The sequence below is a fragment of the Scyliorhinus torazame genome, chromosome 2, assembly GCF_047496885.1.
Source record: "Scyliorhinus torazame isolate Kashiwa2021f chromosome 2, sScyTor2.1, whole genome shotgun sequence".
NCBI classification, from domain to species: Eukaryota; Metazoa; Chordata; class Chondrichthyes; order Carcharhiniformes; family Scyliorhinidae; genus Scyliorhinus; species Scyliorhinus torazame.
This window is the reverse complement of record NC_092708.1, coordinates 90,022,136-90,035,818: the sequence shown is the minus strand read 5'-3', so window position 1 is coordinate 90,035,818 and position 13,683 is coordinate 90,022,136. Positions and strand designations below refer to the sequence as shown.

General features: G+C 41.3%; 1 protein-coding gene across 8 annotated transcripts in view; it reads left to right on the top strand.

Annotated features, from left to right (window-relative positions):
• The window catches only part of scn1laa (sodium channel, voltage-gated, type I-like, alpha), a 480,246-nt gene that overhangs the window by 315,258 nt on the left and 151,305 nt on the right, over positions 1–13,683 (top strand). For all 8 annotated transcript variants that reach the window (XM_072473978.1, XM_072473996.1, XM_072473987.1 and 5 more), the window contains exon 19: positions 10,878–11,032. In XM_072473978.1, the coding sequence (XP_072330079.1) occupies positions 10,878–11,032 (155 nt within the window). The remainder of the gene's footprint in view (positions 1–10,877; positions 11,033–13,683) is intronic.

Here is a 13,683-nt window from a genome sequence, read left to right as displayed (position 1 = left end):
ATTGGATACTTAACATAAATGAGACAACTAATTGGAATGTCTCTTCACCCATTACTTAACAGTCTCCCCTTCCTTGGAGAAAAAAAAATTATTAGGTGAAACCAAAATTACAAGAAACTCAAAAACACACACAATTTCCCACCTTTTTTTTTCATTTTTGGAAGAAGAAAAAAACAGTCACAGAAACAGGCGCCATTAACAATATCCAAAAGTTTCTGTGAACTAGCCCCTCTTTTTGTAAAAGTCTGACAATTGATAGCTACTGTCAACCCATTTAATTTTTGCTATTTCCCCTCTGTCCAACATCTGCTTCAAACTTGCGATGTCTATCCTTAACCTTTTTTCATTGACACTTTTTATAGAGTGCACATTTTCCCTCAGGGATTTATTGTCAATGTGACATTCAATAGGTATATTACCCAAATCCCCTAATCCCAAAATTTCTGTCAATATCTGAGATATATTAACGGCCATATCCACCGCCTCGACAAGGCTTAACGTCTCAGCAGCCAAAGTGCTTTTGACCACTCTCCTTATTTTCTTTGTTTCCCACACAAGCGGGCAACATTTACCATTCCATTGTTCCCCAATCGGAAAATTATAAAACCTCCTGCGCTTGAAACCCCATCACATAAATTTGCATCGGACGCATCACTATAAACTATGAGTTTCAAGTTCCTACGGTCATAAAACCGGGAACATCAAAACACACTCCTGCATTTTTAGTTTGGCCAATGCTTTATTTGCTCATATTATGTCTTCCACTTTGGGATCATTCATTTTTGTACTCAACTCTAAGACATCAAAACTCACTCCGGTCTCGTCTAACTACCTAACCAATTCAGTTGCCCAATTAAACTTCACAGTTGCTCTTTTTCCATCTTTGAAACCATTGCGTCTTTTTGTGAAACCCGGTCACGACTAATTGCTATTGGGCTGATGCTTTCCAAATAAGATTGCTGACGTAAAGTTGCCTCTAACTTAGTCTGTCCGATTTCCAGTCCAATATATTTTAATGAAGCCTGACTTCCAACCGTGAATTCTTTCCTCAAACCAGAGATTACAAAAGCTTTGAAATCACTAGTCCCACCCCACAAAAAATCATCGACATGCATCATAAAGATGCCAGAAAGATTTCCTTTATAGTGACAGTAAAACATTGCCGGATCTGCTTTCAACTGGCAACAGCCTAATTTTAACAAAACTGATCTTACCGAATAATACCAGACTTTAGACGCATCATTTAATCCATATACACATTTGTTCAACTTCCAGAGTACCCCTTCTGTGTTAGCTGCCTCTTTAGGAGGATGGAGAAAAATATTTATCTGGAGCTGATGCCCCTGCAAAAAGGCAGCTTTTATATCTATAGATTTGCATTCCCATGCCTTTGTGGCTAATAGAGCCAAGAAGATCTTTAAAATAACCTTTCCTTCCGTAGGTGAATCTACCCTTAAATCCTGATCTTCTAAATTTTATTCAAAACCCCTTGCCACAAGCCTGGCCTTTGCCTTATAAGTTCCATTCGGATGAACCTTTTCCGTGCAAATCCATCTGTGGGATAGAGCTCTTTGTTCCCTATCCGGTACTTCCGTGTATACCCCAAATTCACTCCAACTATGCAGTTCTTGCTGTTAGGCATCTTTGATAACTTTTTTATCTAATTTATTGGAAGCCACCAAAATCTCACGTGCATGTGGGCTTCTACTCCTATTAGTATTCGTAGTCTTACTCATGTTCCGAAACCTTGACAAACTATGTCCCCTCTCCCACCTGTTATCTCGTTCTGCACTGCTACTGCTTGATCCTTCCCTTCTGCTGTGGGATGTCCTTTCAATCGTTCTCGACCTTTTCCTGCGGACCTGTTCACTATCCAATGTACTATCTGAACTGGCACTGCGTTTCTGTGCCCTCCATTCTTGAACTTCGTGTTCCCAATCCATTGTTTTGACTCCCTCCTCTGAATGCTGTACATTCAACCAATGTTTATACTTTTCAGTGGTCTTCTCTGCTCTACTAATAACAGTTGCATCCTTCCATTGACTAGATCCTTCAGGCAAGTATGTTACTTTTGTACCAACTTTTGGCAGTTGTCCTTTCGGAAAAATGGCCTGTTCTAATTCATCAGAAGTGTGTTCCTCTACAGAAACCCTGTCTATATCAGTTAATTGGTCCTCATAGTTCTGTAACACGTGCGTACCAGATGACCCTGGTTCCTCGTCATGTCTGTCTGCCCTGTCTAAATTTGAAAGCTTGTAATCTGTACCCATTATCCTTGATGAATGTACCCTGACAGTTTGATTGCCATGTTGCAAAATAATTGTTTTGCCATCTATGCCTATTATCTACCTTGGGCCTTTCCATTCATTAAAATTGTCTCTCTTATAGTATACTGTGTCTTCTTGCTGAAAAACGGTATTTGATGACCGTACGTTATGTCTTAAAGCTCTGCGAATTCTTTCAGAGACCTCTGCTTCCAAAAAAAGCTTTTCTACTGCTATGTAATGCATTTAAATGCTCAGCAAAGGCAGACCTTATTGTCCCTTCCCAAGCTGGAGGTGGTCATCCAAAATGGATGGAATTTTAGGATTTCTACCAAACACTAATTGATAGGGACTATAGCCCCCAACCATCTGTAATGAATTCTTTGCATGTACCACCCATGCTAAAACTGAATTTAGCTTGCAATTCGGTCGATCTGCCAAAATTTTTCGGAGCATGTCATCGATTACAGCATGGTTTCTTTCACACACACCATTACTAAATAGGCTTTCCGCAGCCATATTCATAACTGTGCTATTCACGTTTTCACACATCCCTAAACTCATCATTATCAAATTCTTTCCCACTGTCCGTAAGGAATTTTGCCGGTGGACCCATTCCTGTCCCTATCCATTTTTCCACGATTTGATCCAGAATTACTCTCTTTTCTTTACTTCGTACAATCGTTGATTGACAAAATCTGGTTGCTAAATCTACAAAATGCTAAATAAATATATTATTGGCTTTATCCCAGATCTTAAGGCCCATGTCCACAATGTTGTTAAAATCCCTGGCCAAAGGTAGGGTCACTATCGGTCTTGCTGGTGTCTTTCTGTACTTCCTACAAACTTCATAGTGATCACTAACCTGTTCTATCAGTTTAGTATAGTCTTCATCCCTTACCCCTGCATCCTTTAATAAATTTCTCAGCCTCCGAGGAGACGGATGCGCAAATTGCCTATGCAGTTTTTATACAACAAGCTTTTTATCAGCTAAAGTCCCATTTTGAACTGCCATTAACACATCCTGAACAACTGTACTTGAAGTATTATTTGTCAGTAATGAATACAATAGTGTCCCGACTGTGTAAATTGTAAGTCCACCGTCTTTCCAAAGACTGTTGCCTTATCCTGTTCCATATCCAGTTTCATGTGTGCTTTCTTCATCGACGGTCTGCCCAGAAGCAAAGGTATCTCACTTGATACAACATTCGTGCTAATAAAATGATTCACTCCGGCAATATTGCAAGGGATCACCACTCTTTTCAACGACTTCAGAGTATTATCATCCCCAAACCTGAAACTTGTGGAACTTTCAAATTCCTTAACCTTGTTACAATTTTCAGCATTTAAGGAGTCCAGATAACATTTTAACCAGTCAATTCCACACACAGTAGATGTGCAGCCACTGTCCAATACAGCACAATTGAAGGATTCTGCAACCAACACCCTCATTACAGGCGTAAAACTGCTTGTTAATAGGACCATGCCTTCTTTCTGGTCACTATCTTTTTCCTCTTCTGACTCATCCGTGTCATGTGTCGCTTCAAACACTATTGTAATGTGTTGGACAGTTGAAAGCATAATGGTATTGAGAGTCACATCGAAAACATCGATTTATCATGCCCCGTGCATTTCTGGGGTTCATCTTCCTATTGTAGTTCTAACTGGGTTTCTGTCTTCATAGTTTCCGGGTCCCGATCTCCTTCTATAGTCTTGGAACCTGTTTGTAGCCGTACGATTTCACCATCCTGTTAGTAGTGTATCTTCCATATTCTGCTTTATTGCAGACTGACCTATTTGGGTCATCAGAGCCATCGGAATCGAATGTTTCCCCAGAAACTTTTTTTAATGCTTCTGTCATCTGACCGAATAAGGTATCCTTATCCGCAAACTGAACTCCTGTCAAAACCAGGAGCCTATCCATGTTGCTCACTCTAGCACAGTCAAGTAATTTAAAAGCCAACACAGACTGTGGAAATTCCAGATTGTGTTTCTGCAGCCTTTTATATAGTCTGCCAAATTCCATTATATAGTCTTCAATGGAGAAATCCTCTATTTTTGGGAACCTATCAAAATCCGACCATGCTTCATACACACTTAACAAGTCATCCATTTTCTAAATCTTATCCATATAACATAATAGAGTCTCCAGACCTTCTTCTGAGTCTAACTCTTCCAATTCCAGCTCAGAAAACACTTTGCTTTGGACTTTACTGTCAAACGTTAGAGAAAGAGCCAATGCCAAAACGTGTTTTCTCTTTCCCAAGGCCACATAGTCCACATAACTATTGGACTCCTCCATTGGTCGAAAAATCCCCCTTCAAAAAATAAGGGGGGATAGTCCTAGCCAGCCATCTTTATCCTAGGTTCAGCCATATATCCTTTTTTTCTCACTCCTTGGTTTGGTATGGAAAAGTTGTATCTTTCAACCCTTCACATTTGCACAGCAACCATTCTCTGCTACCATTTGTTAGACATTTAGCTGCTGCTGTATAGTCAACAGTTCTGCTCCTTTTCCACAAACACCTTTATTTTACTTTAACAGACTCTGCACAAAACTCTTATCGTCTCATCACCTGAACCAAAGGCCACCTGAAGCCCCTTACATATCAGTGTCAATTATTGGATACTTAACATAAATGAGACAACTAATTGGAATGTCTCTTAACCCATTAATTAACACCCTTTCTAGTCCTGTTAGAATTTTAACGGTTTCTATGAGATCCCCCCTCATTCTTCTGAACTCCAGCAAATACAATCCTAATCAACTTAATCTCTCCTCATACGTCCATCCTGCCATCCCAGGAATCAGTCTGGTTAACCTTCACTGCACTATCTCTAGAGCAAGAAAATCCTTTATCAGATAAGGATTTCTAAACTGCATGCACTATTCCAGGTTTAGCCTCACCAAGGCCCTATATAATCTGCAGCAAAACATCCCTGCTCCTGTATTCGAATCCTCTCGCTATGAAGACTAAGATACCATTTGCCTTTATCGCCTGCTGGACCTTCATGCTTACCTTCAGCGACTAGTGTACAAGTTGCATATTCCTCTCTCTGCATGTGCGACAATTCAGATAATAGCCTGCCTTCCCATTTTTGCTCGCAATTTGGATAACCTTGCATTTATGCAAATAGTACTGCATTTATCATTAATTTGTCCACTCACTCAACTTATCCAAATCACACTGAAGGATAGAATCATAGAATTTACAGTGCTGAAGGAGGCAATTCGGCACATCAAGTCTACACCGGCTCTTGGAAAGAGCACCGCACTTAAGCCCACGTCTCCACCCTATCTCCGTAGCCCAGTAACCACGTTAACCTTTTTGGACACTAAGGGCAATTTATCATGACCAATCCACCTAACTTGCACATCTTTAGACTGTGGGAGGAAACCGGAGCACCCGGAGGAAACCCACACAGCCACGGGCGAACGTACAGACTCCGCACAGACAGTGATCCAAGCAGGGAATCGAACCTGAGAACCTGGAGCTGTGAGGCAACTGTGCTAACCACTGTGCTACCGTACTGCCAGAGAATCTCTCTGCATTCTTTTCACAGCTCACCCTTGCACCCAACTTTGTGTCATCTGCCCATATACACATGAACCCCTGGTTTCTCTTTCCCTCTACATGTTTTAGAACTGTTTTGTTTATACTGTTTATACTGCTCTTCCTATCCCTTCTGCTAAAATACATTACCGCACGCTTTTCTGTGTTATATATTCTATCTGCCACTTCTTTACCTATTTTACGAACCTACTTGGATCAGATCACAACAGGATACTATTCTATCATTGGTTGCATTATTGTACAGCAAGAACTGGAAAGGAATGGTTTTGGTGGAACCAACCTGAACATTAGAGAGATTTAAATAGCACTATTGACAATTCCTTCTAATACGTTGTTGATAATTGGGCATAGGTGGATTGGATAGTAATTGGCCCATCTGGATTTCTCCTGCCTTTTGTGGCCAGGACAAAGTGGGGAATTTTAGCTCTGAAGTACTTATCTTAAGTACACATCCAAAATATTGTTGGAGCCTATTTACTTTGTTTTCTCCAATACTCTCAGTAATTACTTGTTGCAATATGGAATTAATTTATTTGACTGAATGCTGGTACCTGTGATGCTTGGACTTTAGATGAAACCCAGGAAGGATCAGCCATTTGTCATTTCTGGCTGAAGATAGTTGAGATCACTTTAGTCTTGCATTTTTTCACTCGTATGCTGGGCTTCACTGTCATCCAGGATGGGCATGCTCTCAGAGCCTCCCCCTCCTGTTAGTTGCTTAACTGTTTATTAGCATTCATAATTGCATGTGTCATGCAAGGTTCCTTCCTTTATTTTGTTCCCATTTTTAAAATGTGATTTTATTATTTTCGTCCATGGGCGCACAATCAGGATGTGCCTTTAAGCAGAAGACTCCAGGTTGAAGCAGCCTGCATGTCAGGATATTGTGTTCCCAGGTTTTGCTTTTAGCCAGACTCCTCGGCACCAAGTGGATCTTAGGAACCAAAATATGGAGGGAGTCAAATCGATTGGTTAACTGGCAACTGGTGGGTTGGCCAGGTACAGTGTTCTGCCTGAAAACGATCAGTGATTGGTTCCTGCATGATGCTTTCTGAAAGAACTGAGCAGAAGTGTTTAGATCTTGTAGTGAAAGGAGCGCTTTCTCTCTTTCCTCCTTGCTGAAGTGAAATAACTGCTTCATTTTTCTGGAAGCACTGGGTGCCCAGCATACCCTTTGCTATGAACCAGGAATTACTTTGAATCTGCAGAGACGATAGACAACCTTGAGAAAGAAAACCATTCTAGAAAGAGGAAGTATCAAAACGAAAGCTGAACTGCAGAAAGACACAAAACCGGAAATGAACCCAGTGCATCAAAGATCTTTATCCTTTTCTTTTTATTAATATTTTCTTGTCCTGTCCACCACCATTTCCCCTCGGGTGTGTCTGTGTCTATGTAGAGTGTGGGGGTAATTAGGATGGGGAAGTTGGGAAAGGGATATTAGATAGTTACATTTTGCTTGTTTAATTACAATACTGTACATAAAAGAAGGATACTTGTGTTAAAGTTACAAACCAAGTGACTAGTTTATTAGGATCAACCAAGGACCTCGAGTATTTTAAATAAAATCTAATTTCACCTGTGTTGTGACTTGGGTCAATTGTTGCTGGAATTGACTGCGCACTAGCCCAGGGTGTCATTGCAGGCAGGACTACAGAGCTTTGACCTGATGCTGGTTGCAGGATTGGTTAGCTCTGTGTATAAAATGCTGCTCTTGCTGTTTAACAAGCATTTGTTTCTATGTTGCAGCTTTACCACGTTGGCACCTTATTTTCAGGGACATCTGATTCTGTCCTCAGCAAACCAGAAGTTTGTTGTCTGACTTGATGGTGATGGAGGAGTGAGGGGTATGCTGGCCCATGACATTTCAAATTGTTATGGAATACAATTCTGCTGCTACTGCATATGGTGCCTTGTGGATTTTCAGCTTTGAGCTACTAAATATGTTCTTAGTTTATTCCACTTAGCAGAGTAAACATTGCCATACAACAAAATGGAAAATGTCCTTAATTTGAAATCCGACTTTGTCTCTTGTGGAGACAAGTGGCCCTCCACCCATCGATGGCAGAATACTGCAAATGCATCATCTTCACATTCCTGTCAAATTTATAATTGAAATTTGATAGATTTCATTTTTAGATATGATGAAGACATTGATTAGGGTAACAGCATATTTTCAGATTTCATCTTAGAATCATAAAAAGGCTACAGCACTGAAATATTGGATTGGATTTGTTTATTGTCACGTGTACCGAGGTACAGTGAAAAGTATTTTTCTGCGTGCAGCTCAAACAGATCATTTAGTACGTGAAAAGAAAAGAAAATACGAAAGAGGTCACTTGGCCCATTGTGTCTGCCCCAGCCAAGAAACGAGCCACCCATCCTAATCCTACTTTCCAGCATTTGCTCTATAGCTCTGCACATTGTGGCATTTGAGGTGCATGCCCAGACATCTGTTAAATTAGGTTGAGAATTTCTGCCTCTACTATCCTTTCGAGGAGTAAGAACATGCTGCAAGCAAGACTGTGTTTTTCTTAAGCCACATGAATAGCTGGAAAGCCATCAGTGTGAAAGAATCTGCATTCAAAAACAATCAGGCCCTGAAATTATGTTAATGGATGGTAGTATACAAACACTTGATATACCCAACTAAAATTTGCCTCCCCATTATTTTAGGAAAAATTTGATCAATATGTGCTAAACAGGTTAATGTCTCCTCAAAAATACCAGTGTGACATTTCTCATGGACGCGTTCCTATCCTGGTGTCCCAAATGGAAATTTTAAGTCTTGTGTGCTTTGCTGACCAGAACATAAACAGCCAGGAATCGGCTAAATATAATAAGTCCCATGTATCAAATTCATGCAGTACAAGAATGGGAGAAGAATGAAAGGATTTTATCTCAGACAGGTTCAACATTTAAAAAAATATTTGCAACAAGGTTCTAGTTACATTTTATCAAAGTTGTGACATTAGGCAGTTGTGTATCTGCGATGAAATAATGTGAGTGATGAGTAAACCTACATGCTGCCAATATGAAAAACCAAATCAAGAATTCATGAGTCAGTGCAAAACTGCTAATGTGTATTTATTGTATTCACTTTGCAAGTGATGATACATTTGATTCATTTCTACACAAAATGGGTTGTACCATTGGAATGAATTTGGTTCATTTAACATTTTATTTTGGAATAACTCCCACATTCAAAATGACTTGTTGGAGCAAGTCCATTGATAAGTGTAGAAGACATGGGAAAGCATTTAAATTGAATGGTAAAGATCCACACTTGCAGTATTTTATTAACCTGTGATTCCTTATTTGTGTAGCAATGAATGAAGGCAGATCTGGGGCATGATCAAAAGGCTTCGTGTGACGCAATGAGGCCATTAAATTTCACGAGAGTCCTCTCACAAGATTTGCGACACTGAACACCTCGCTAGATCCAACGAGGTCTCAAGGGGCGTCGCGATCTGAATCTTTTCCTCGCTGGGCGAGATCCAGATTTACATCTTTAGGTGAACCATTAGACTCATTTAGATATGTTGCCACCCGATTCTCTTGAGGCCCGCTTGGGAGACCTTGCCATGGCGGCGTTTAGCACAGGTCTGCGCAAACATGGACTAGGCATAATGGCACCCGGGGGGGCTCCCAGGCCATCAGACGCGCCTGGGCACTGGTAGAGTGCTTGTATGCACTGCCAGGTTGGCAGTGCCCGGGTTCCTGGTTGCCTGTGCCAAGAATCGGCCCGGGGATGCCCTGCTCTTAAGAGGTGGTATGGGGGGGGGGGGGGGGTTCGAGCACCCCCCAAGAGGTAAGTTGGGGCATAGAAGGGGTCCAGACATCGCGGTGGGGAGTCCGAGGGGCAGATCGAGAAATCGGGGTGTCTTTTTAAAATGGAACCACGATCTCTTCCTACACTGACGAGCTGAGCTGGGGAAGTGTGGTAACTGTGGCCTTGGAGGGAGGGTTCCTTGCCAAAGCTAAAACAAAAGTGTCCTATTTGATAACGGAGTCGTTCTCAGTGCTCCAGAAACACCCCGCTCTATGCGTCCAAAACGGAACTCTGTCTTTTGGCGGTAAATCACACCCCAGGTGCTGGATTCCCCAGCGGTGGATGTTCCGTTTTGCCAGCAGCCCGGGGGTTTCTCAATGGCATGGGGGTGCCTCACAATGGGAAACCCCATTGACCAGCCAACGTAACGGAGCATCCCGGCGGTGGGGTGAAACAGAAATGTGACTGGGACGGAAAATCCAGACTCTGATATTTGTCCATTACAGGCTTTTTAAAGAACAGTGTAAGTTATAAATGTGAAAAATTGAAAGCAATATTCTATTCATTAAAGTTAAGAACAAGAAAATAAGGGAAACTGAATTTTATCTATGCACAATGCATAGAAATAAAAATATTTCTTCAATAAAACAAAATATTGTAGATGGTGGAAATTTGAAATAGGAACAGAAAATTCTGAAAAGACTCCACAGATCTGGCAGCAACTGTGGAGATGGCAACCCATCAGTGTTTCAGGTCAATAACCTTTCACCAGATCGAGAAAAAGTCTGAGATTTAACAGTTTAGAGGAAAGTAGAGGCAGAGAAAAAGGAGGGGGAAAGAACAAAAGGGAAGGTCTTAGGGAAGGATTGAAGGCAAAAGTGACTAAATAACAAAGAGATGATTGTGCAAAGAATACATGTGTTGTAATCAGTCAATGCATAAAGAAAATATTAATCCAATTATGTGAATGGCAACTGCAGAACCATTACCCATACCACCTCAAGAAGAAAATAAGGATGATGGTTATAATTTGAAGATGTTGAACTCAGTATTGAGGTTGAAAGGTTGTAATGTTCCTTTTTGATAAATAGAGCTTCACTGTAACTAGGATGCTGAGGGCAGAGTGATCATCGTCTGAAAGGGATGGAAAATTCACGTGACAAGTGATCGGAAACTCAGGATTGCACTCTTGGATTAAGAGAAGGCTTTTGTGAAATGCTATTTTAGTAGGCTTGGCATGGGCATTAATTCCTACCCTATTTTCAGGATGTGTGCAAAAATTCCCATACTGCTACGTCAACATAAAAGAGGGCAAGGGCAAATCATGGTGGAACCTCCGAAAGACCTGCTACAAAATAGTGGAACATAATTGGTTTGAAACATTCATTATTTTCATGATTCTTCTCAGCAGTGGTGCCCTGGTGAGTAGGATTTTACATTTACATATAACTATTTTTTACACAATATACAATTCCAAGTGTTCAAATTATAATTGCATAAATAAAGTTGTAAGTGTTATAAATTTAAATATTCTGTTCTATTGTTTCTTTCTGACAGAGAAAGAGACATTAAAGTTAAAGAAATGAAAGAACCTATAAATTTAATAGAAACATAGAAAATAGGAGCAAGAGGGAGACCATTCGGCCCTTTGAGCCTGCTCCGCCATTCATGGCTAATCATCCAACTCAATAGCCTAATTCTATTGAGGATTATATCTTTTGACCCCCTTCACCCTAAGTGCTATATCTAATTGCTTCTTGAAAACATACAGGGCTGGATTCTCCGCTGTCGGGATTTTCCGTTATGCCGACAGCGCACCCGCGTCCAGGGATTTCCCGATGACGTGGGGCTATCCACAATGGGAAACCCCAATGGCCGGATGGCGGAACAGAGAATCCCACTGCCGGCGGTGGCGTGCTGCACCAATTTTCTGGTGTGGCGGGACGGAGAATCCCACCCACAATATTTTGGTCTCAACTACTTCCTGTGGTAACAAATGCCACAGGTAGGTCTACCACTCTCTGGGTGAAGACATTTCTTTTCATCTCTGTCCTAAATGGTCTACCCTGTATCCTCAAGGTTGTGACCCCTGGTTCTGGACACGCCCACCATCGGGAACACCCTTTTTGCATCTACCCTATCTAGTCCTTTTAGAATTTTATAGGCTTCTATGAGATCCCCCCTCATTCTTCTGAACTTCAGCGAATACAATCTTAACCGATTCAATCTCTCCTCTTACGTCAGTCTCGCCATCTCAGGAATCAGTCTGGTAAAGCTTTGCTGCACTCCCTCTCGAGCAAGAACATCCTTCCTGAGATAAGGAGATCAAAACCACACACAATATTCCAGGTGTGGCCTCACCAAGGCCCTGTAAAATTGCAACAAGCATCCCATCCCTGCTCCTGTACTCGAATCCCCTCGCCATGAAGGCCAGCATACCATTTGCCTTCTTTATCGCCTGCTGTACCTGCATGCTTACCTTTAGTGACTGGTTTACGAGGACACCCAGGTGTCGCTGCACATTCCCATCTCCTAATTGATGGTCATTCAGATAATAGTCTGCCTACCCATTTTTGCTACCAAAGTGGATAACCTCGCATTTCTCCAAATTATACTGCATCTGCCATTTATTTGCCCACTCACTCAACTTGTCCAAATCACACTGAAGAATCTCTGTATCCTCCTCATAGCTCACCCTCCCACCAGGTGTCATCTGCAAATTTGGAGATGTTACATTTTGTTACTTCATCTAAATCATTAATATGTATTGTGAATAACTGAGGTCCTAGTACCGATCCCTGCAGTACCCCACTAGTCACTGCCTGCCAATTTGAAAAAGACTAATTAATTTCTATTCATTGTCTCCTGTCTGCCAACTAGTTTTCTATCCATCTCAATACATAACCCTAATTGTATGCGCTTTAATTTTACACACTAATCTCTTATGTGGGACTTTGCCATAAATCCATGCTGACTCTGTCCGATCCTGCCACTATTTTTTAAGTACTCTGCTATAAAATCTTTGATAATGCATTCTAGAATTTTCCTCACTACTGACGTCAGGCATACTGGTTTATAATTCCCTTTTTTCTCGCCACCTCCCTTTTTAAATAGTGGAGTTACATTAGCTATCCTCCAATCTGCAGGAACTGTTCCAAAGTTTATAGAATCCTGGAAGATGACCACTAATGCATCCATTATTTCTAGAGCCCCACTTCCTGGGGTACTCTGGGATGCAGATTATCAGGGCTTGGGGATTTCTCAGCCTTCAGTCCCATCAATTTCCCCAATACCATTTCTCTACTAATATTGATCTCCTTCAGTTCCTCCCTCTCACTAAATCCTGCGTTCCCCAACATTTCTGGTATCTGATTTGTGTCCTCATTTGTGAAGACAGAACAAAGTACACGTTTAGTTGCTGAGCCATTTCTTTGTCCCCTATTATACATTCCCCTGTTTCTGACTGAAGATATTTGTCTTCACCAATCATTAATGATATAATAATAATAATAATCGCTTATTGTCACAAGTAGGCTTCAATGAACCTGTGTTGGCCTATTTATCTTGTGTTGCCCTATTATGTATTTTCTTTTATTCCCTTTTCTTCCCATGTACTGAATGATCTGTTGAGCTGCTCGCAGAAAAACACTTTTCGCTGTACCTCGGTACACGTGACAATAAACAAATCCAATCCAATCCACGTTACTGTGAAAAGCCCCTAGTCGTTGGAACGGGAATTAAACCCGCGCTGCTGGTCTTGTTCTGCATTACAAGCCAGCTGTCTTGGCCCGCTGTGCTAAACCAGCCCTTCATTTTCCCTTCACGTACATATAGAAACTTTTACAGTCAGTTTTTGTTCTCTGCAAGTTTACTGTCATAGAATTTCATAGAATTTACAGTGCAGAAGGAGGCCATTCGGCCCATCGAGTCTGCACCGGCCCTTACAAAGAGCATCCCACTCAAGCCCACATATTTACCCTAACTCCGTAACCCAATACCCACCACTTAACCTTTATGGACACTAAGGGCAATTTAGCATGGCCAATCCACCTATCCCGCACATCTTTGGACA